The following is a 25,174-nucleotide window of genomic DNA, read 5'->3' on the forward strand; positions in this document are numbered from 1 at the left end:
CCTTGACAAGGAATAGGGCTAGTTCCATAAGTACAGGAAGAGAAGAGGGCACTCGAGCAATAAAGGTTGAAGAAAACTGAAGCAGGACACTTAGATATTATTATTGGACCACACCTGGATCTCTTGATGGCTTTGTAGGTTCATTTTTCATTATGGTAAAAAATACATAATATAAAATTTACAATTTTAACCATTTTTAGTGTGCAATTTAGTAGCATTAAGTACATTCACAATGTTATGCAATTATCAAGACTATCCTACAGGTTTTTTTTTTTTTAAACTGTTCTCTATTCTTCACTGAGCTTACTTATTAACACAGTCCTATGCACACAGAAAGTTCTCCAAAAATACATGGTTAATTTGTCTAGATACTATCATGTCCATGTGATGATAATGAGAGGATGTGGTTACTCTGCTTATGTTCCCAAGTCATTTGGTGCCTAAATGGAGCTTCTGTGAGTCCTGACCATGTGGTCATGAGAACTCAATCACCCCGGGAATAGTAATCAGTGGTTCTCCTTTGAGCTTTTGCCTAATACATTCTGTTCCATGTCCTCACAGAGATTATTATAAATAGGACATTTGTATAGAACTATGGCCATAGCCAAAGCCTTCCTACACAAATCTTCCTTAGATTAGGGGTTAGGAGCTGCTTACGTAATCTAATCAGATATATAATTATTAAATGGCCACAAGCCCTCAATTTTCCTTTCATGTGCTCATCCCACTGGAAGGGAAATGTATTTGTCTGGAATGAGAAGAACTCTGTACATGTTTAGTTTCTTAAATCAACTATTATTGAGGTATAATTTACATACATTACAACTCACACATTTTAATACAAATGTATAATTTGTATATACCATACATGTACAGATTTTACAAACTACATTCCATCAGAGAGTTAGAATAACTGAATAAATCTCGATTCTGAAACAACATATATTTCGGGATTCTTCTATCATTCCCTTTTAGATGCAAGTATATGGATAGATTATACAGACACCTAATCCAGAAACTTCAAGCATTTTGCTTCTAAGGAAAATGCTTTAAACAATTTACTGATGTTCAATTTTAGGCATTAGATTTCAAGAAAAAATACAAAAACTAGAAAACAAACAGATGAAGGGACTAGCATTGAAAAGCCTAGAAATCATATTCTAGAAGGAACATATTAAAGAATTAAGAGTCCTTAAAAGAAAAAAATATGATGAGGTTGGATAGGGTGAGGAAGGATAATGTTGGTCTCAAAAAACTGAAAAATTTTATATGGAAATATGACAAAACTTGTTCAGCATATGGCTCCAAGAGGGCAAAAGTACCAGAGGGAAGTTATTATAGGGCAGTGTTTATATAAGGAAGAACTTCTAAGAGGCAGAGTCTCCAAATGGAATGGCTGAAGTATAAAGTATCCCTGCACTGTAATTTTCAGAAAGAGGCAAAAAATCATCTATATGACAAGCTGGGGCAAGAACAGAAGAATTAGATTCGCTGGCCTCGTTAAGTCCTGTCCAATTCCAGTTCTGAGATTGTATAATCCAGGGACTTCTTATACTTGAAAGCCAGATGTCAGGGAAACCATAATTCAAAGATGTAAAACCCCCAGATCATGGTTTGATCAAGAACAAAGAACTAAACCTAGACAGAAGCATGAGCAGACACAGGTTTGTTCCTGTATGTGCATACAGATACACACATATATCCGAACTTCCTATACTTCCTGGGAAGGAAACTAAGAATAATTTAGAAAAACAATGACAGAAAACCTATTCTGTCTTTCCCACCAAATCTACTTTGTTTCCTCATCTATGTTAACAATATGAGACTGGCTACCCAATTATGCAGAATAAAACCTTAATGTTTGACTCTTCCATCTTCCTCCAATTTCTACTAAGTCTACCCCAGAAATACCTCTCAGCTGTCCTGTACCTTTATACTTGTATTGCCATTGCTCTTGGTGAAACTCTTGCTTGATTCCTAACTAGTCATCCTGCCTATTATCACTCCCTTCCCCAAGCCATTATTCACACTAACAGTAATCTTTCTCAACCAGACTGGATCATATCACTCTAACCTGCTCAAAAATCTGTATCGGCTCCTCAATGCCTACAAATTCAAATTCAAATTCTTTGGTATGGCCCTCAATTCCATCTCAATCAGGCACTCACACTCCTTATTTTGCTTGCCCATAGTATCTCATGCTTTGATTATACTGCAATACTTGTCATTCCTGAAAGGCCATACACTTCTCTACTCCATGTCTTTGTTCAGCTGTTTTCAAATGCACCCTTCCCCACTCCCATCTGTGGACATTTGACTCAGTTTTCAAGGCTCAAGCAAATGCTACCTATCTCATGAAGCTATTCTTAATGCTTCCACCTCATAATCCCTGCCTCCCTCCCTTGGAATTAAATGCTTCTGTTAGAGCTGATAATACTTCCCTTCATACCTCATTTTTGCATTTAATAATCATGCTTGAAATTTCAGTTTTGGGGGTCCAAACTTACCGCCACCCACTATAAATCCTTAAAGGCAGAGAATAGGCCTCATTTATTTCTATAGCTAACCTTGTCAGACCCCTGGTGCCAAGGTTTAACACAGTACCTTTTATATAACAAATGCTTGATAAATGTTTATTAAATTGATCTGGAGGCTGAGGACTGTTAGACTTCTATCCATGGCTCAATATGTCTTAAAAATTGTAACTTCTATTAAAATTCTAATCAAAAGCATAGGGATTAATAAAAGCTTCTTATCCTATTAATCTAACATCTCTGAGCCCAAAACAATTATAATACTTACATTCACTAGGAGAGAGAAATCAGTGACCAGTTGGCTAAGTTCAATTAAGTCCTTAAAAAGAGAGAGAAGAAAAGGAAGTTACTTACTTTTATGCCTCTCAGCTACCAAAACGAAAATAATTTTTAACATACCGCTTCTAAGGTTTCCCATGATTCTGCAGCATTTTGATCTCGAGGAATTTCAGGCAACGCATATACCTGAGTCATGTTCTGAGGATCGGCTTCAGCCTCAGCAGTGTGAAATGTTCCTGGATGAACACAGCCTCATGTTTAGGGTTTATGTGCTTTGTTAGAAAGCAGATAGCATAAATCAATTTTGTAAAACAATTCCCATGTAAAATGCTAACAAACTGAATTCAGGCTAAAAGTAAATTGACTATTCTATAAAAAATAGATTTATCTGTGGGCAGACTGTTCCCAGGTTAAGAAATATTTTTTTCTTTAATTCTACAAAGTCATCTCAAAAAATGCCACCTACCCAATCTGAATAACTACAGCTCAATGTGGAAGCAGCACTGAAGGAAAACTCTTCTATGTGGCCAATATTCCACGTAGAGATACCCACTAGAAACAGGTTTCACACTTTCAGTGTAAATCATTAACCTTTTCTTTGGGGATTTTAGTAATAAATACCAGATTCATAAGGTGTTAAAAGTAGGAAAGTGATGTGTTTTTTGCAATGAAAATCAGTCGTTTGGGGTAACAATAAATCTGACATCAAATGAACACCTCTTACCATGTGGATCTTTTCATACATATTGTCATCCTTCTTCTAAGAGTCATTTTTCTAGCCCGTATCTCCATTGCTTCTGTTTCTTTTCTGAGTTTTAAAAAGTCATCAACCTACTAAGGCCTTCCTCTCAGTAAAACTGCTATGATGATGAATTAATTTACACTCCAAACCCCACCTTCAAGTCTTTATTTCCTTGTATTGGTTTTACCATTCATTCATTAAACTAATATGGATCGAATGCCTACTAAATGCCTATCAGTACACTCAGGTCCTACAGACACAACAGTAAACCACAAAACAGCTCCAGAGAGTACAGTGGTTAAGAGCACGGGCCTAGTCAGAAAGACCTGGGTTAGAATCCTGGCTTGGCTAATGACTAGCTCTTTGACTCATTTTCCTCATTTTTTTTTTAAGATTTTATTTATTTATTTGAAAGAGAGAGAGAATGAGAGAGAGCACATGAGAAGGGGGAGGGTCAGAGGGAGAAGCAGACTCCCTGCTGAGCAGGGAGCCCGATGCGGGACTCAATCCCGGGACTCCAGGATCATGACCTGAGCCAGAGGCAGTCGCTTAACCAACTGAGCCACCCAGGCGCCCTCCTCATTTTTAAAATAAGGTGAAAGGGGCACCTGGCTGGCTCAGTTGGAAGAGCATGTGACTCTTGTTCTTGGGGTCGTGAGTTCGAGCTCCACATTGGGTGTAGAGATTATTTAAATGAATAAATAAAAACTAAAAAAATAAGAATAGAACAAGGTGATAGGTATTTATTTTGCACTGTGCCTGGCTTAAATATTGAGTATAAGCGGCTTAATAGTTACTACTACAATAAATAGCCATTGCTACTGCAGCTATTATTAATGGAACTTACCATATTATGTACAATACATATTAATAGGCAAGTTCAGTATAGCCAGGTAAGAACTATGATATGAGTAAATATGGAACACTATGTGAGAACAGAAGAGAGGTATTTAACCAAGACTTGGGGAGGGGAGAGTAGTTCGAGGTTTTGAAGCAGAAGCCTGAGGATGAACAGAAATTACATAGGTGAACTGGGGCAAAGGTGGAGGGAAAAGCAGAGGGTATTCAGGTCAGAGAGAATAATATATGCATAGGTTTGGGAACTGAAAAAGAGTTCAACTGAAATACAGACTATGAAAGAGAAAAGCAAAAGTTTATATAAGTTTTGTCACTGGAAATCTAAGGTGACATTATTCATGGCATTGTAAACTATGCTAAAGAATTCTGTTTTTCTCATAAGATCAATATGGAACTATTAAAAGGAGTTGGAGACTACTGGGAAGCTGGAGGGTGCCATAATCAGATTTCAGATTTAGAAAGGGAACCATAGCTGTAGTGTGAAGGATGAAGTTGAAAGGTAAAAAAAAAAAAAAAAATTAGAGAGTGAAAAACCAGTTGGGAGGCTCTGCAGTATGTCCAATGCAAAATGATGGTCTGCTCTAGGACAGTGGCAGTGGAAATGTAATTCCTTTTGTCCCCCTTACTTCAAGCTCAAAATACCTACCACCTTAACATTATCTGATACCTATTATGTATTGGGTATCCAGAGATGAAAAATTTTTATGAGTAATACAAAGGAGATGTTCTCAAAGAACTTACATTCTAGAAGAGTCAGACATACATAGAGACAATCCTAAAACAGTAAGAGAGTGTAATAGTATTTAGATTAACAGATATAGATACAAACAATATTTTGTGGGCGTTCCAAGCTTGGGAAGCCAACTGACCCAGCTTGGTGTGATGTGCAGTTTATGAGACGGCTTCCTAAAAAAGGTGATCTTATGAGACAAAGAAAATGGGAATATAAATTCTACATAGAGAGACCAGCATAAAAAAGGCCCTCAAAGAAAAGATAAAGCTTAACGTAAAATGAGCAGGTTGGTCTTGCCAAAGGATAAAGTAAAAGACAGAGTTACAAACACAGAACTTTATACATAGATTGTTAGGAGGGGCCTTACTGTAGACCAGTGAAAGACTCTGGACTATCTGGAAGAGAGTGGAGAGCTATTGAAGTGTTATATGCAAGGACATAACATAATGACGTGTGACACCTGATCTACTCCTAAAAGTCATAACTGTAAGTTCATCTTCTCAATTTCTTTTTCATCCTAGCCTATTTTATAAAACTGCACTGCTATTTTACTTTTGAAATCTATGAATGTTTTTACCTCTCAAGGAAAATAATCTGTTTGAATTGTTTAGGAAGGGCATAGTCAGTTGACTAAAAAATATTTTGTAGGCTTATCAGAATTGATAGTGTTCTTTTAATTTTGAATTTTAACTTATCTGAATACATTTCCTTTGATCTTAAAGGAGAGCAAAAACATCAGATAGAGTAAGTTTTACATGACAACATTATGGCAAGTATGAAGAGTTATTTACCCTATGTCCTAACTTATCACATAAAGACGCTTTCATTTTCACATCAATCAAGATAAATGAATTATTCTAAAACCACTCTTCCACTTAATATTTCTATTGTAATGAGAACTCCAACTCCTATTCCAACTTCTTTAATAGGATGATACTGAATAATGATATCTTTATCATTAACAGACCAAATGTAAAGCAGAACTTTATAATTACAATATCCACTCTAAGGATTTTTATAAGCCATAGTCTTTATCCTATTATAGAGGATTTAAATGAAGTATGCCAGGGTATATAACAAAATGAGGGGAGACTGTCATACATAAATTCTTTATCTAAAAAATGAAGAAGGGGTGGGAAATGTTTGGCATTTTAAGCAAACATAAAAGATTTCCCCTAGTAAAAAATAAGAAGTGTTTAAGTCATTTACGTCTCACTTGAAACCAAACTGCGTATGCATCTTAGTTCAAATAGAGTCTTAGAACAAAGAAATCTGTTCTATTGCATGGAAAATCCTGCTGTAAACTTACAACTCTGAACATCACTAATCAATTTGAGGCATAACTAACAATTAAGAAAGAAGCCCTTTAATTTCTACAACTTTCCATAATTCATTTATTCCAGCTTATATTAGAAATCACTACCTCAGTGAACATCCATTGACTTTGAACTTTTAGGAATTGCTACAGACATGATGAGGGAAAACAGAGACAGATTATAGCTGCGGGAAGGAAGGATGAAGAACTCACCCTGTGCACAGAAGTCAAATTGCTATTGTTTTATATGATGAAATCATCTAAGATAGTTCCATCCACATGCAAACAACTGCAAGTAGGCACGAAGAAAACATACATCACTTCCCACTGGTTTTCAAACTCCTGTTTTAAAACCTTATTATTGACTACAAGCTCAAACATGAAGATATTTTTAGTTGAAACTAATAACACAGACATAAGACTTTTCCCTTCTCTCCATACATCCAAACATTCGTTCTTTGTCTTTCTCTCTGTGTTTCATGAAAGGCAATGATTCTACCAAGAATTAAAACACAACATATAAGAAATTTTCACTGAACTTCAGTATGTTAGGAAAAGTTTCATTATAAGTCTAAATTAATTCAAAGGCATTTCCTGAATTTTTCATGTTCTGACAGCTTAAAAATAGTGAAATTAATCTATTGATCATCTATACCAACCTATCTATCAAAATAAAATGACTTCTAAGTCATGGCTTAACTTAGCTGCAAAGGAGGATTTTTAAGAAAATTAAAACCAACAGAAAACATATCTTCTGAATAATATACAAAACTATCCACATGCTTCACAAACTGTTCACTATATGTATATATACCTGTGATAAAATCTGATATTTCATCAAATTCAATATGTGGTCTGAAGTTCCCAGCGGTTTTAAGATTGGATTCTTTTGTGAATATTTGTTTAAAATGTAATAAGATTCTGTTCCTATTGCACTGGTGAACTGTATGTGCTGGATGGGGAGTAAGAAAGACAAAGATGGAGAGAAGCACTGATTCACTCTATATGACTTGATACACCTTTCTAAATACAAATCAAATTTGTAGGTTCATCACTTCTCTTGGTGGGAAGCAATATGCTAAAAATGAAAGTAGACACACAAGTGAGACAGAAGGGAGTTTCTCAGATCAAGCAAGATTGGCAAAGAAGATTTGCTTTAGGAACTCTCAGAATCTGGACAAAAGAAGCAGCAAAATCATCACAGCTTCCCCCTAAACTTAATAAGCTTCTTTTACTCTCCAGAGAACATAAAACGTCCTATTATACTTGTTTCTATCTGTAAGTGAAAAACTATTTTTGTATTTTGATCTCACTCATGGAAATGTGGCAACATTGCTCCTGAATCTCTGCTGATATTTCCAACCAATTTATTTAGAATCAGATTGAATTTTTAAAGGAAGAAATATTTTAAGGCACTTAACTTCTATGCAAATCAAACACATTTTTTCTGTATAGGCTGTCACTACTATAATGAGCATCTAAAGCAAAAACAAAGAAAAGCCAGAAAGCACAGGATAAAAACATGTAGAATGACAGAAAAGAGTCCATAACTAGAAGACCACACATAGGGCGAACTCAATTCTTAGTTCGCAATTAAGGTCTTATGTGAATTAGTTGCTTTGTTTTCATTATTCTTTCCCATTCTCACAATTATTTGTTAACATTATTTCTGGATTTTTAAGGCAACCTAGTAGAAACTCACATTTGGTGAAATACTCAGGTACTCGGTGAGACAGTTCATTTTAATTGCTTAATGTTGGCAATGGATTCAAAGTCAAAGCACCATTTCACCAGTACACCATTTGGAATTTGAATTCTATACATTGTTTTAGGTGTAACTTACAATGATGTCTCAATCAAATCAGCACTAGCTACAGAGATTTAATCTTGTAGTTTCTCTCAGTGGCAAGTGATTAGGTCTTTAGCTAATTTGATGTTCCATGAATTGAGAAATTTGAGAATCAAGAGTTGGAAAATGAATTTCATCATTTCTTCTCCTTCATCCTCTGGCTCTACCTCAATCTTTTTCATGTTCTCTCTATACGTGCTTCCTCAAATTTTGATTACACACACACACACACACACACACCAGCCAGCTTCCTACAGAGAAATTTAATTGCCAGCAAACTGCTCAATTGCCTTCTTCTAATAATCACCCAGTTCCTCTGATGATATATAAATCCAAGCTTGTTGAGCCCGAACAGTCCTACTAACAGAAACTCAAATAATGCAATAATAAAATGCAAACTAAAGCAAGTATTAGCATAGTATTATATTGTGAGAAACTCTCAGAACTCAAAATTTTTGTTTGCCAGGGAATTGCTGGTGATGGGCAATTCAAAACTAAATAGCAAGAGAGACTGATGTCAGCAACTCCAGAAAATCTAGCATATCTTCACTGCTGTTACCACCATCACAACTGTCACAGTATCGAGGTAATTAAGGTTGTCTAGGTGATTAAACATTGTCATAATGTCTAGGTGATTAAGCAGGACAGCTGCTTAATCACATGGAAGCCCAGTTTCTCTATACATGCACATAAAGTATCAGTTCACACTAAATGATATGAGCAGTATTTAGCCTCATCAATATGGTGGTGATAAATATTGTAAGAATAACGTAAACAGTAACTACAAACTATCAAAAAGCATTCTTCCCAAATACTCTTCAAACAAGGCGCTGAGTGCTAACATCTCCTTCTCCCCAAAACAACACTTTAGGTACTGCTTATCCACAGGGTGTAGTGAGTATAGTACATCTGAAATTACAAAATTGTCTCAAAAAGATATTTATTCATTCACAGTTATGAAACATTTATGTATGGTCCACTATGTGCCAAGCACTATGTACTATGTGCTAGGTACTAAGGATACAATAAAAGCAAGATTACCAAGAAACTATGGATGATGGCCTAAATGTTTCCTCCAATATTTTAATTTCAAATTCCCTATAAATTACTGGATCATTAACACTGAAAATATAAAGTTAAAAATAATCTGGTTTTGGAGACGGGATAGTACGGGAGCCTCCCACATAAATGAAAAGATGAAAACTGGGCAGGTATAACATCTCTCAGATTCTATTCTAATTTATAATTTATTTATACCCTACCTTTACCATTAAGATTTAAAGCATCTTGGAACATATGTAAAATATAACAAGATAGCATAAATTAAAAGAGAAACAAAAAAGGAAATATGAGGTGAGCAATTATAAAATAAAACCAGGACAGTTAAAAACTTTGGCTTTTGGTAGTTAAAAATATTCAGACGTAAGCATTTCAGTAAATAACTCAAGTAGGGAAATCTCATCAGTTTGGATTGGATATGCCATCCAATACCCATAGGATTAAAAAAAGACCAATTGCTTTCAAGTCCTATTATGTATTACACCAGTAATTTTTTTTTCAGGGTTCCTTATAAAGGACTTATTATAATGCAATTAACAATTATCAATTATATCCTTAAAAAAAATGACAAGTTTTGCTGGACTGTTTCTTTGAATATATATATATATATATTTTTTTTTTTTTTTTTTAATGTTGTCAGTTAAATTCAGAAAAGTGAGCTGGTGGATCTAACATCCCCTATGAAAGAAAATCAGAATGCCAAAGAAAGAGGCATGCCTGATTAGGCTACTCCTGCAACCTGGACATGAAGGGGGTGTCCTCTGCAATCAAGGATGACATTCTCCCTAGGGAATTTTATAACCTTTATTTTCAATACATAGACAAATAGGTACTTGAAGCTTGGAAGTTCCACTCTACACAGCATAGCTCAAAATTTTCATCCTACAAAACTTCTAGGGTGTGCGATTCTAGGCACTCTCAGGGTCCAAGAATTCAAAATACTGAAACAGAAGGTGATCCCTGGAAACTTATGTATCTGCAATAGCTATACAAGATGGTGAACTTTAATTAACTGCATTACAATGATCAAGAATGAGACGTTGTACGTTACCACCAACAGTCATGGATCTGGTCAAAGAAGGCTGTAATAAAGTTTCTTCATCATTAAATTGTTTCTTAAGCTCTTCTACAGATTCCAGATGGAGTTGAAGAAATTCTGCTGTTGCTGCTGATGCTTCTTCTTTAACAGGATCTATCATTCTTTTCAGAAGTACTAGGTCATCCTTTCGGACCTTCAAACAAAGTTTCTCCATTTCTCGGATATTGGAACGGAGTTGCTATAAAAGAAAAAAAATTCATTAAAACGTTAATATAAAATACATTTTCTGTTAATATAAAATACCTTTATTTTCAGAGGTAATCTGTGATTAATGGTCATGAGCAGAGATGATTTCAAGTACTCTCTACAACAGAAGGTATATATAACATTTTTCTATTTTTCATGTCTCTAGCCAATCGAGCTTGAGACTCCTATCATTGAATTTATTTATTTAGCATTTTTTCCTTCATTAAGTGTATTACAAAGGTAACAAATGCTCTTCATAATAAATCAAACACTGTAGAGCATTCAAGAAAAACTTAATGACTTCCCCCTTCACCAATCCAACCACCTCTTAACCCAGTCCCTTCCACACATTTCCCACTGCTCATACAAACATTAACATATATAGACTTTCCATCTTTTTACCAAAAAATGGACATTGTGCATAATAACCTATAATTTGTTATTCCTCACCCCAATAATATAATACTACTATCATGGATATCCTTCTTGGTTAATGGGTGTACCATATTCCATGATACAGATGTAAAATTTATTCAATGACCCCTGAAAGTGATTAACAGTCATTCATGTTGTTTCCAAAACATAAGTCCTTGAATATATCCTAATATACTATAATAGTACATATTAGTATGATAGTATATACTATTATACCGTATTTTGTAGAAATGATTCCCGAAAGTGAGAGTACTCAAAGGATCATGTGCATCTTATTTCAATAGCTATTATCAGTTTTTTTTTTTAAATAAATGGGGCTTTTGGGTTTTTTCCCTTTTGTTTTAAAGATTTTATTTATTTATTTGAGAGAGAGAGAGTACATGGGGGGGAGGGTCAGAGAGAGAAGCAGAGTCCCCACTGAGCAGGGAGCCCGATGTGGGACTTGATCCCAGGACTCCAGGATCATGACCCCAGCTGAAGGTAGTTGCCCAACCAACTGAGCTACCCAGGCACCCCTCTTTTTTTATAATTTTTTTTTATGTTATGTTAGTCACCATACAGTACATCATTAGTTTTTGATGTAGTGATCCATGATTCATTGTTTGCATATAACATCCAGGGCTCCATGCAACACATGCCCTCCTTAATACTCATCACCGGGCTCACCCATCGCCCCCCCTCCCCTCCCCTCTAAAACCCTGTTTGATTCCTGGAGTCCATAGCCTCTCATGGTTCATCTCCCCCTCTGATTCCCCCGCCTTCATTTTTCCCTTCCTTCTCCTAACGTCCTCCATGCTATTCCTTATGTTCCACAAATAAGTGAAACCATATGGTAATTTTCTTTCTCTGTTTGACTTATTTCACTTAGCATAATCTCCTCCAGTCCCATCCATGTTGATGTAAAAGTTGGGTATTCATCCTTTCTGATGACTGAGTAATATTCCATTGTATATATGGACCACATCTCCTTTAACCATTCATCTGTTGAAGGGCATCTCGGCTCCTTCCACAGTTTGGCTATTGTGGACATTGCTGCTATGAATATTGGGGTGCATGTGGCCCTTCTTTTCACTACATCTGTATCAGTTTTTCCTAAGTAGTAATTCATACTACCACCGAAGTATGAGTGCCCATTTCTCCACATACTGCCAGTACTACATGTTCTCTCATTGTTGCTTTAATTTGCATTTCTGAGTGTAGTTGTCAGATTTATATCAAATGCTTTCCCCCTCTTTTTAGAATCATCTACTGACATAATCATCAATTTTCCTCTAATATGCTAATATTATGAGTTATGGGCAGGTTTCATAATATAGAACCATCTTTTACATTCCTGAGATAAACTCTTCCTGGTCACATATATAATTTTTTGAATTCAATTAGCTAACAATTTATTTGGGCTTTCAACACACGTCTGTCTATATATGTGTGCCTACATGTGCATACTGGAATGGTGTTGTGTGTCTATACTTTCTTTACTAGACTTAAACTCACTTTAACAGGTTTAAGATTGTGCTAGCTTCACAGAATGAACTGGGGAGCTTTCCATCTTTCCCAATGGTCTATACTTTGAGAAACATAAAAACCAACTATTCTTTGAAAATAAAATAGAACTAACTTGCAAGAATGATCTGAGTATGATGCTTCTGGAAAATGATAGATCTCTATAATATTTATCACATAATTTAGAATATACTCTGGGGTGCCTGGGTGGCTCAGTTGGTTAAGCGTCTGTCTTCGGCTGAGGTCATCATCCCAGGGTCCTGGGATCGAGTCCCACATCAGGCTCCCTCCTCAGCTGGGAGTCCGCTTCGCCCTCTCCCTCCGCCCCTCCCCCAGTTTGTACTCTCTCTCTCTCGCTTGCTCAGTCTCTCAGATAAATAAATAAAATCTTAAAGGAATATATTTTAATATTTCTCATATGATATTTTAAATTCTCCCCTGTGGCACTTTCACAGGTACTAATGCAAATTCTGTATAATAGGACAGAATGTATCAGTTTCTTTTATTTCTCAAGTACCTACTCTGGGTGAGGTGTTACATCCTGTATTATTACATTCCACATTATTGTATTATAGAAAAATCAGAACAAAGAAAACTTGTTTAGGATTTACTTAATTTTATCTAGCAGCAAAGCTCAATTAAAACCCAGGCATTTTTTTGTTAAGTTTTAATTTTAATTCCAGAATAGTTAACATACAGTATTACATTAGTTTCAGATGTACAATACAGGGATTCAAAAATTCCATACAACACCCAGTGTTCACCACAAGTGCACTCCTTAATCCCCATCACCAATTTCACCCATTCTCCCACCTCCCTCCCCTCTGGTAACTATTGGTTTGTTCTCTAGAGTTAATAATCTGTTTCTTGGTTTCTCTTTTTTCCTTTGCTCGTTTCTTTTGTTTCTTAAATTCCACATATGAGTGAGATCATATGGTATTTGTCTTTCTCTGACTTATTTCACTTAGCATTATACTCTCTAGCTCCATCCACGTTGTTGCAAATGGCAAGATTTCATTCTTTTCTTTTTTATGGCTGAATAATATTCCAGGGGGGGGTGTGGGGTGTGTGTGTGTGTATCACATCTTCTTTATCCATTCATCCTTCCATGGGCACCTGGCCTGCTTCCATAATTTGGCTATTGTAAATAATACTGCTATAAACATACAGGTGCATATATCTCTTTGAATTAGGACTTTTGTACTTTGGGGATAAATAACCAGTAATGCAATTACTAGATTGTAGGGTACTTCTATTTATTTATTTTTATTTTTTTAAAGATTTTATTTATTTAATTGACAGAGAGAGAGAGACAGCAAGAGAGGGAACACAAGCAGGGGGAGTGGGAGAGGGAGAAGCAAGCTTCCTGTTGAGCAGGGAGCCCGATGTGGGGCCCGATCCCAGGACCCCAGGATCATGACCTGAGCTGAAGGCAGTCGCTTAACCAACTGAGCCACCCAGGCACCCCAGGGTACTTCTATTTTTAACTTTCTGAGGAACCTCCTTATTGTTTTCCACAGTGGCTGCATCAATTTGCATTCCTACCAACAGTGCATGAGGATTCCTTTTTCTCCATAAACTCACCAACATTTATTTCTTGTGTTTTGATTTTAACCATTCTGACAAGTGTGAGATGGTATCTCCTTGTAGTTTTGATTTGCATTTCCCTGATGATGAGTGACGTTGAGCATCTTTTCATGTGTCTGTTGGCCATCTGGATGTCTTCTTTGAAGAAATGTCTGTTCATGTCTTCTGCCCATTTTCTAATTGGATTATTTGTTTTGGGGGTGTTGAGTTGTATCAGTTCTTTATATTTCAGATACTAACCCTTTATTGGGTATGTCATTTGCAAATATCTTCTTGCATTCAGTAGGTTGCATTTTAGTTTTGTTGATTGTTTCCTTTACAGTGCAGAAGCTTTTTATTTTGATGTAGTCCCAATAGTTTTTTTTTATTTCCCTTGCCTCCTGAGATCTATCTAGAAAAATGTTGATATGGCCAATGTCAGGAAAATTATTGCCTGTGCTCTCTTCTAGGATTTTTATGAAAACCCAGGTATTCTTTAAAGCCCAGCAATCTTTCCATTAAACTACAACCATAATTCACATATATATAAATAAAATTCCTTAATATAACCAAAGGACCCATTTTATTCTAGTAAAATTAAGAACAATTCTGGAAAAAAATAGTTTAGCTACAACCTAATGATCTGTAAGATGTTCTGGGGGAATTAAAAAGTTGTGCTTCTATCCTGCCATGACTCTATACTTCCTTTAACCATCTGTCACTCTTATGTGAACGAAAAAACCTAAGGTTAACTGTACTGTAAATTAAAAATATGTGATATGCAAGCATTAATATGGAAAAAAATCATAGAAAATGTAGGCCTATGTTATCTAGTCCAACCTTATGATTTTACAAGAGGGAAACTGGACTTCAGATGAACACAGTGGTAGAATTAAGTCTTGTGTCCAGTTTTCAAGTGCTGGAACAATATTTCTAACACAACACCAACTCTTGGTCATACAATTCCTTTCTGAACTACAGTTGTAAAGCTTGGTTACATAGTTGTCACATAGTCCATAGAAATATTTTAGGCAGTATTATCTTGGAGAAGCATTAACGTTTCTGCAGCTCATGAGCATTTGTCTATGACATATTCTTCCTATTTTATAGAATTTGCACTTATGTTTATGTCTCCAGTCAAATTATAGTGTCCAGAATTCTATTACTAAGGGTGGGGAGGAAAATCTTAAGAAACAAAATACCCACTGAACTATAAAATCTGATACTATAGTAACAAAAACACAAATAATGGCTAAATTTTTATTAACACTATAAGTTGTCCATTGTACTACGTATTTACCTTCTTCATCTTGTTTTAGCTTCACAACTTACCTTTGAAACAAATATTACTATTATTCTCATTTTATAGAAGAGAAAAGTAAAGCAAGACATTTTTTAAAAAAGCCTAGGATTACACTTCTAGTAAAAAGTACAGCCAGGAATTAAATCCAGGCTATAGAGCATATGTTCTCAACAATTTCTCTACAGAGCTATACTACCCAACAGAAATATAATGCAAACCACAAATTCAAGGCATATATATAGTTTTAAATTTTTTTCTTTATAGTTTTAAATTTTCTAAGTCACATTAAAAAGTAAAGAAAAACAGGTGAAGTTAATTTTAATGTCTTATTTAACCCAATACATCCAACATATTATCATTTAAACATGTAATCAATATAAAAATTAATTACATATTGTACATTCACAGCACATCTCAATTCAAACTAGCCACATTGTTTTCAAGTGGGGCTTGAACTCATGACTCCGAGATCAAGAGTCAACATTTAATTGACTAAGCTACCCAGGAGCCCCCAAACTAGCCACATTTTAAGTGCTCAACAATTACATGTCGCAAGGAGCTACCATATTGGACAGCACAGCTATAGAATCTCTCCAAAATCAAATAAAAGGAACATATGTGAAAAATATAAAGTTAGGTGTTTCCGCCTCTGGGTGTAGCAAGGTAGGTAATTCAAACTAACCCTCCCACCAATGACTAATTAAAAAGCTGACAATAAAACAAACTGCAAACACACAAAATTCAAAGGCATCAAAAAGCAAACAAGATAGTTAAGAAATTTGTAGGCCAAGAATTAGACAAAGGTGAAAATCCAGAGAAGTGAGTCCTGAACTCAAGGCCACATTTGCTTGGAGGTATTTACTTACCAGAGTGTTTGACAGCCTCATAAATTTCTGGGTAAAATACTCAATGCTGGGGCCTACTAAGTATAACCACTATGGTGCTTTGAGCTAGGATCTGAATGAGCTGTACCCCAAGAGCCCAGGTGATCCTGAAATAAATCAGCCCTCACATGAACTATAGTTTGGCTTCTAGTCTTTTGGGTAGTGCATAAAAACTTTAATCCCTGAAACTGTATAAAGATAACTGTGGAAAATTAGTACCCCACAGGCATAGAGGGAGTAAATGAAATCGTCTCTAGAGGAAGATAACATTGTCGCTACCCTCAAATAATTTCTATAAGTAGGATTTCAAATATAATGCCCACCAAATATAATTGAGCACAGAGAGCATACACAAGATGAAGAACAGCAGAAACAAAAGACAACAGAAACACCCAAAGGGACATCTGATATACATAATAGCAAATGTAGTCTAAAACATTATGGTTATTTTGTCCAAAGAAATAAAAATCAAGCTTGGAAATTCAGCAAACACTGGAACTATAAAAAGCAAAATACAGGTTTTTAAAAAGAATAAATACACTATCATTTAAAAATAGAGTATACAAGGGTACCTGCGTGTCTCAGTCAGTTAAGTGTCTGACTCTTGGTTTCTGCTCAGGTCATGATCTCATGGGTTGACTGAGCCCTGTGTTGGGCTCCATGCTCAGTGGGGTCTCCTTGAAGATTCTCTCCCTCTGCCCCCCCCCAACATGTTCTTTTGCTAAAATAAATAAATAAATAAATCTTTTAAAAAAATAAAGTATACATAAGAAAAAATTTAGTAAGTGTTTGGCTGCAGGAACCTGTGTGGTTCAATCAGTTAAGCGTCTGCCTTTAGCTCAGGTCATGATCCCAGGTTCCTGGGATCAACCCCACGTTGGGCTCTCTGCTCCCTCTCTCCCTGCTGCTCCCCCTGCTGTGCACATGCACGCACTTTCTCTCTGTCAAATAAATATTTAGCTGCATATTAGACCAACTCAAGACTTAGTAAACTGAAAACTAGATATGAAAAAACTATGTAAAAAAGAAACAAAGTTTAAAAATATAGAAGAGAGGTAAAAGACATAGGATACAATTAGAAAAGACTATAACATACATATACTTAGGATCCTAGAAGAAAAGGACACAAAATAAATTTGAATAGATAATGACTGAGGAATGATATTAATCCATAGATTCAAGAAGGCTGACAAACCCCAAGAAGGAAAAATGTATAAGCAAAAAAGGAAAAGAAAAGAGAGAGGGAAAAGACCTCTCAGAATGAGCTAGAGGCAATACAATTTCTTGCAAAATAGTCCTACCACCTCAGAGATACCCTGCCAATGTTGCACATGCTGTAGTTACCCTTCAAACCATTGTGTGTTTACCCTCTGTTATGTAACTTCTGGTTCCTTCATCCAACATGCCTAGTCCAACTTTTTTCTCCAATCAATCACATTCTGGGATCCAATATATAAATCCAACATTACATGTATTATTTATAAGTGTTCTTATTTTGTGTACTGTATGTATCAGAATAACATACATTGCCATATAATGTAAAAAGAAAAATCGATATATAAACAGTGCAACCAACTTTCCAAAGGTCATACCAACAAAAACACCAATAAACCTTGAAAATGCACCAAAAAAAAAAAAAAAACCCACAGGGCCACACCCCGAAGACCATAATAAAGACCAGAAAACAAAACAGTAAGACTATACTATGACTTCTCAAAGCAACAATAAAAGCGAGAAGAGAGCAGAATGATACATTCAAAGTATGGAGGAAAAATTAGTCACCCTAAATTTTTATACCCAGCAAAAATATCTTTTGGTAGGTAAAATGAAGATAAACAAAAACTGAGGGAATTTGTCTCCAGCAAATACACAGTAAATATAAAAGTGTCCTTCAGAAAGAATAATTGATCCCAGATATGAAGTTGGAAATGCAGAAAGAAATGAAGAACATTAAAAAAAAAGAGTAAAAGTAAAAAAAAAAAAATAGTAAAAGTATGGATAAATCTACATGAACAGTAACTATACTAAAACAATAATAGTAGTATCTCTTAAATATATGTGTAAGATTAAAATATATAAAAATAGCATTTAATTTGGGGGGTACATATACAACTGAAATATTCCAAGGTACCTGTATAATCTATATTGTTTATGGATGTATGTTGTAATTTCTAAAAGAGTATGTAATTCCAAAACTGAGAATAATTCGATCAATAAAAAAAAATACAAGAAAGTGAGGGGTGCCTGGGTGGCTCAGTCGTTAAGCGTCTGCCTTTGGCTCAGGTCATGATCCCAGGGTCCTGGGATCGAGCCCTGCATTGGGCTCCCTGCTCTGCGGGAAGCCGGCTTCTCCCTCTCCCACTCCCCCTGCTTGTGTTCCCTCTCTCGCTCTGTCTCTGTCAAATAAATAAAATCTTAAAAAAAAAAATACAAGAAAGTGAAAATGGGTATGAAAAAGAATAAAGAATATGTGGAAGAAGTAGAAAGCATGTAAAAGAATGTAATATCTAAACCTAAATATATCATTTATTCCACATAAATGCGATATTCCAGTTAAAAGATAAAAATTTTCAAATTGGAAGAATATGAAATTCAAGAAATACATCTAAAACATAAAGACAGTTCAAAGTAAAAGGATAAAATAATAAACCACGTACAGCTGACCCTTCAACAACATGGGTTTCAATCTATAGATTCAATATATTAGAATAAATGTGAAAAGGTTCTTTATTTTGGTGGAACTTGACAAGCTGATTCTAAAACGTATATGGAACTGCATATAAAGGGCTGATACTAGCTTTGAAGAAGATTAATAAAACTTCCTCTATTAGATATCGACTGATTATAAAGCCACAGTAATTAAGACAGTGTGGTATTAGTGCAAGAATAGACAAATACACCAAAGAGACAGATAGCCAAGAGACAACCCAAACATATATGCACTGAATTTACAACAAAGGTGGCACTGAAGGGAAGCATGATCTTTCCAAAACACAAGTGTTTGGTCATTTGGGTATCCCCATGGGAAAAAAATTAAAACTAGACACACCACTTCACACCATACACAATAATCAACCAGATGGATTATAGACCTAAATGTGAAAAGCAAAACAACAGAATATCTTTATTCTAGGGTAGGAAATACCTCTTAAATGTGGCACAAAAAGCACCAAGAAAAAACTGATAACCTTGACTATATTAAATAAAATGACCTTCTAGTCATCAAGGGATACAACAAAGACAGTGAAAAGGTTGACCACTAAGTGGAAGAAAGTAACTGCAACACATACACTTACAAAGCAGTCACAGACAGAATAAAGAACTCTTATAGATAAGAAAAAGACAAAAACCTGCAGATATATAGATAAGAACCCTAAACAGGCGTTTCTCATAAACAAAGAGTTACTCGGGGTGCCTTGGTGGCTCAGTTGGTTGAGTGTCTGACTCTTGATTTTGTCTTAGGTCATGATCTCAGGGTCATGAGCCCCTGTTGTTCCCAATCAGCAGGGGGTCTGCTTCTCTTTCTCTCCTCATCCCTTCTCTCTGCCCCTCCCCCTGCTCCTGCACACTCTCTCAAATAAATAAATAAATCTTTTTAAAAAAAAACAGAGTTACTCAATCTCACTAAGAGTCAGGTAAATATAAATTAAACCATAATTAGCTACCCACCAGAACACCTAAAATTAAACTTTGACTTTACTAAATATTGGTGAGGATATGGAGACCACAGGAAGTCACATTCATTGCTGGAGTGTAAAATTAGTACAACTGTTTTGGAAAATAGTTTGTCATTATACTGCAGTTGAAAATAAGGATGCCTAATGAACCTGCAATTCCTGTCCTAGGAATACATTTAACAGAAATGCATGCACATGTATACCAGTAAAAATATCCAAGAATGTTAATATCTATCTGTAACAGAAACTGAAAACAAAACAAGAACTAAAAATAACCCAAATGACAATCAATATACCATAGTATATGTTTACCATACACTATGGTAAACTCATACAATGGACTATATACAGTAATGAAAATGAATCAATACCGCTATAGGCAACAACACAGATAAATCTCAAGCCAGACACAAAGGATATATTCTGTTTATTTCAATTTATATAATGTTAAAAAACAGACTAATCTATAGCTTAATGACACATTTTGGTGGTAAAACTATACAGAAATACTAAGAAGCAATTACCATATAGATCAAGATAGTGATTACTTTCTGTGGGAGAAAGTTGGTTGTTATACAGAAGAGGCAATAAAGCATTTCTAGGATGCTAGCAATTTTCTATTTCTTGATCCGAGTAGTAGTTACAAGTGTTCCCAGTATAATAATTTGTTTAGGTGTATATTTATACTGTATGCATTAATAGCACATAATGTTATATTTCACAGTAAGAAGTTTTAATAACATTTTTAGAAAAGAAATATTATATTAACCTGTATGGTCAATTAAGCTAAGATAGAAACAAGTGTGAAGGCACTGGGTAGGGGTAAAAATGAGTATCAATCTCATTGTGGAAGTATATTACCTACCACCTTGTTGGATAAAAGATATTGATTCATTCATTTGACTAAACTGTGAAGTTTGTAGGGACAGAGACTATGCCTGATTTCTTTACCATTGTGTCTTCAAGGCTATATTTGATCCCTGATACATGTTTTGATTCAGTAAACATGGTAAATGAATGAATGCTTTCTTAATATTTTCCACAAAGTGGCAAAACAGTAGTCCAACAACAACAGAGATCTCCTCTCTGAATGCAAGAACGCAACTAGATTTGTTCCCTAGGAATGCATAATATATGTCACTAAGCATACAAAACATTTCATCTTTCATTAGCTGGAAGAAATATTGAAAGGAACCCGTTTTTGGAATTAACTCTGACATATAAGCATAAAATAGTGAAATGGAAATGAAACCCATGAGAAAAAGCAACCATGACATCTTGGAGTTCTTAATAGTTAAAAAAGGAATAATGGAGGGCAACCCTCTCAGGTCCCTTCCGCCTTCAGGAGCTTTGTACTATCACTCTGCTATCACTCAATAAACTTTGTTTTCTGCCCCCCCCACCACCAAAATGAATAAGTAAATAAATAAGGAATCATGGAAACACTAATAACTTAGGGAAATGAATCAAGTTTTTCTGGAGAAAATACCTGTGTGATGCCACAGAAATTATATTTTGATAGGAAGATCTTTTTTGAAAGAGAAAGTTTCTAAAAGGTGAAATTCTGACACTATAAACAAAAAAACTGATCTGATAAAAAAAGTGGCATCTGAAGAGTCCAACATGGTTGTTTAAGGTGTGCTATGGTAAGTTCAGAATTTTAAGAGATTTGCTTAAAAAAAAAAAACAAAGGCATGTGAACAAGGATAAATACAAAAGAGTGCTGTCAAACAAAGAGACTCATGTAAGTAAAGTAGGAGCCCAGAATGAGCGGAGGCTGAAGAAAAAAGGTAAGAACAATAAAAAGGATTTAAAAAATACATGTAGAACAAGAACAAAAAAGGAGGATTAGGTCTACTGCTTGGGGCAGATGGTATAATGTTAACAGATGATGCAGAGAAAGCAGAACTACCGAACTCCTATATTGTTTTTAATTCTCTATTAAGGAGAAATATTCAAAATTCAAAGGGGCATAAGAAACATACTCAAAGGAAACTTGAAATATCATACTGTGATAATCTAGATAGGCTTCATGAAGAACGTGAGACCTGAGCTGTCCCTAAAGAATATTAGGAAAACAGAAGATATTAAATAGGTCAAATTGGGGAAAGACAGAGGTGGAGTACAAGGGTAGAAGTTTTCTAAATACTCTATTTTATCAATTTTAGGACACAGTATCTTTCCCACATTCTAAGATCTTTGAAATTGGAATGCATCTTAAAATAGATGTCAAAAAAAAAAAAAGCAATAGGCCACTCTTAACTGGCAGCACTTTTCTTTCTAAGAGGTACACAAAACAATGGCATGTCTTACAATAAATGGTACCTTAGATTTAATTTCCTCCCTGAGGTTCTAGAGTACTTATGCCAATCAGAGTAGAGGTCAAAAACCCTAAATCCTGATTAGTCAGCTCATAAATATTTAAAGGCAAAATTTAAATTTAAATTAATTTGAAGCTCAGAATAATCTAAAATAATTTATCTTCCAATAGCATTGATTTTTGGAATCTATTCTATCTTCTCTTCCATTCTTACCTGGCCTTGACTCTCTCTGATCTTGTTCTCCTCTTTTTAAAATTTTTTATTGTCACCATACATTACATCATAGTTTTTGATGTAGCGTTCCATGATTCATTGTTTGTGCATAACACCCAGTGCTCCATGCATAACGTGCCCTCTTTAATATCCATCACCAGGCTAACCCATCCTCCCACCCCCCACCCCTCTAGAACCCTCAGTTTGTTCTTCAGAGTCCATTGTCCCTCATGGTCGTCTCCCCTTCCGATTTCCCCCCTTCATTCTTCCCCTCCTGCTATCTTCTTTTTTTTTTCTTAACACATATTGTATTCTTTGTTTCAGAGGTACAGATCTGTGATTCAACAGTCTTGCACCATTCACAGTGCTCACCATAGCACATACCCTCCCCCCAGTGTCTATCACCCAGCCACCCCATCCCTCCCACCCACCCCCCAACTCCTGAGATTTGTTTCCTGAGATTAAGAATGCCTCATATCAGTGAGGTCATATGATACATGTATTTCTCTGATTGCCTTATTTCGCTCAACATAACACCCTGCAGTTCCATCCATGTCATTGCAAATGGCAAGATCTCATTCCTTTTGATGGCTGCATAATATTCCCATGTGTGTGTATATACCACCTCTTCTATATCCATTCATCTATCAATGGACATCTTGGCTCTTTCCACATTTGGCTATTGTGGACATTGCTGCTATAAACATCGGGGTGCAAGTACCCCTTTGGATCCCTACATTTGTATCTTTGGGGTAAATACCCAGTAGTGCAATTGCTGGATCATAGGGTAGCTCTATTTTCAACTGTTTGAGGAACCTCCATACTATTTTCCAGAATGACTGCACCAGCTTCCATTCCCACCAACAGTGTAGGAGGGTTCCCCTTTCTTCGCATCCCTGCCAACATCTGTCATTTCCTGGCTTGTTAATTTTAGCCATTCTGACTGGTGTGAGGTGGTATCTTATTGAGGTTTTGATTTGGATTTCCCTGATGCCGAGCGATGTTGAGCACTTTTCATGTGTCTGTTGGCCATTTGGATGTCTTCTTTGGAAAAACATTCATGTCTTCTGCCCATTTCTTGATTGGATTATTTGTTCTTTGGGTGCTAAGTTTGATCAATTCTTTATAGATTTTGGATACTAGCCCTTTATCTGATATGTCATTTGCAAATATTTTCTCCCATTCTGTCGGTTGTCTTTTGGTTTTGTGGAGTTTCTTTTGCTGTGTAAAAGCTTTTTATCTTGATGAAGTCCCAATAGTTCATTTTTGCCCTTGCTTCCCTTGCCTTTGGCGATGTTTCTAGGATGAAGCTGCTACGGCTGAGGTCGAAGAGGTTGCTGCCTGTGTTCTCCTTTAGGATTTTGATGGACTCCTGTCTCACCTTTAAGTCTTTCAACCATTTGGAGTCTATTTTTGGATGTGGTGTAAAGAAATGGTCCAGTTTCATTCTTCTGCATGTGGCTGTCCAATTTTCCCAACAACATTTGTTGAAGGGACTATTTTTCCACTGGACATTCTCTCCTGCTTTGTCAAAGATAAGTTGACCATAGAGTTGAGGGTCCATTTCTGGGCTCTCGATTCTGTTCCATTGATCTATGTGTCTGTTTTTGTGCCAGTACCATAGTGTTTTGATGATGACAGCTTCATAATAGAGCTTGAAGTCTGGAATTGTGATGCCGCCACCTTTGCTTTTCTTTTTCAACATTCATCTGGCTATTCGGGGTCTTTTCTGGTGCCATACAAATTTCAGGGTTATTTGTTCCATTTCTTTGAAAAAAGTGGATGGTATTTTGATGGGGATTGCACTGAATGTGTAGATTGCTCTAGATAGCATTGACATCTTCACAATATTTGTTCTTCCAATCCATGAGCATGGAACGTTTTTCCATTTCTTTGTGTCTTCCTCAATTTCTTTCATGAGTCTTTTATAGTTTTCTGAGTACAGATCCTTTGCCTCTTTGCTTAGATTTATTCCTAGGTATCTTATGGTTTTGGGTGCAATTGTAAATGGGATCGACTCCTTAATTTCTCTTTCTTCTGTCTTGTTGGTGTATAGGAATGGCACTGATTTCTGTGCATTGAAATTATATCCTGCCACTTTACTGAATTCCTGTATGAGTTCTAGCAGTTTTGGGGTGGAGCCTTTTGGGTTTTCCACATAAAGTATCATATCATCTGCAAACAGTGAGAATTTCACTTCTTTGCCGATTTGGATGCCTTGTATTTCTTTTTGTTGTCTGATTGCTGTGGCTAGGACTTCTAATACTATGTTGAATAGCAGTGGTGATAGTGGACATCCCTGCCACGTTCCTGACCTTAGGGAGAAAGCTCTCAGTCTTTCCCCATTGAGAATTATATTCACGGTAGGTTTTTCATAGATGGCTTTTGTAACATTGAGGTATGTAACCTCTATCCCTATACTCTGAAGAGTTTTGATCAAGAAAGGATGCTGTATTTTGTCAAATGTTTTTTCTACATCTATTGAGATCATATGATTCTTGTTCTTTCTTTTGTTAATGTATTATATCATGTTGATTGATTTGCGGATGTTGAACCAACCTTGCAGCCCAGGGATAAATTCCACTTGGTCGTGGTAAATAATCCTTTGAATGTACAGT

General features: G+C 35.8%; 1 protein-coding gene across 1 annotated transcript in view; it reads right to left on the reverse strand.

Moving 5' to 3' along the window:
* STX17 (syntaxin 17) overlaps positions 1-25,174 on the reverse strand; it is a 65,334-nt gene that overhangs the window by 11,066 nt on the left and 29,094 nt on the right. Inside the window, exons 4-6 of the mRNA XM_025888597.2 lie at positions 10,421-10,646; positions 2,934-3,049; positions 2,803-2,853 (exon numbers count right to left, since the gene is read on the reverse strand). Of these exons, the coding sequence (XP_025744382.1) occupies positions 2,803-2,853; positions 2,934-3,049; positions 10,421-10,646 (393 nt within the window). The remainder of the gene's footprint in view (positions 1-2,802; positions 2,854-2,933; positions 3,050-10,420; positions 10,647-25,174) is intronic.

Source organism: Callorhinus ursinus, unplaced genomic scaffold (genome assembly GCF_003265705.2).
Source record: "Callorhinus ursinus isolate GAN/ISIS: 27379988/994484 unplaced genomic scaffold, GSC_fseal_2.0 scaffold24, whole genome shotgun sequence".
NCBI classification, from domain to species: domain Eukaryota; kingdom Metazoa; phylum Chordata; class Mammalia; order Carnivora; family Otariidae; genus Callorhinus; species Callorhinus ursinus.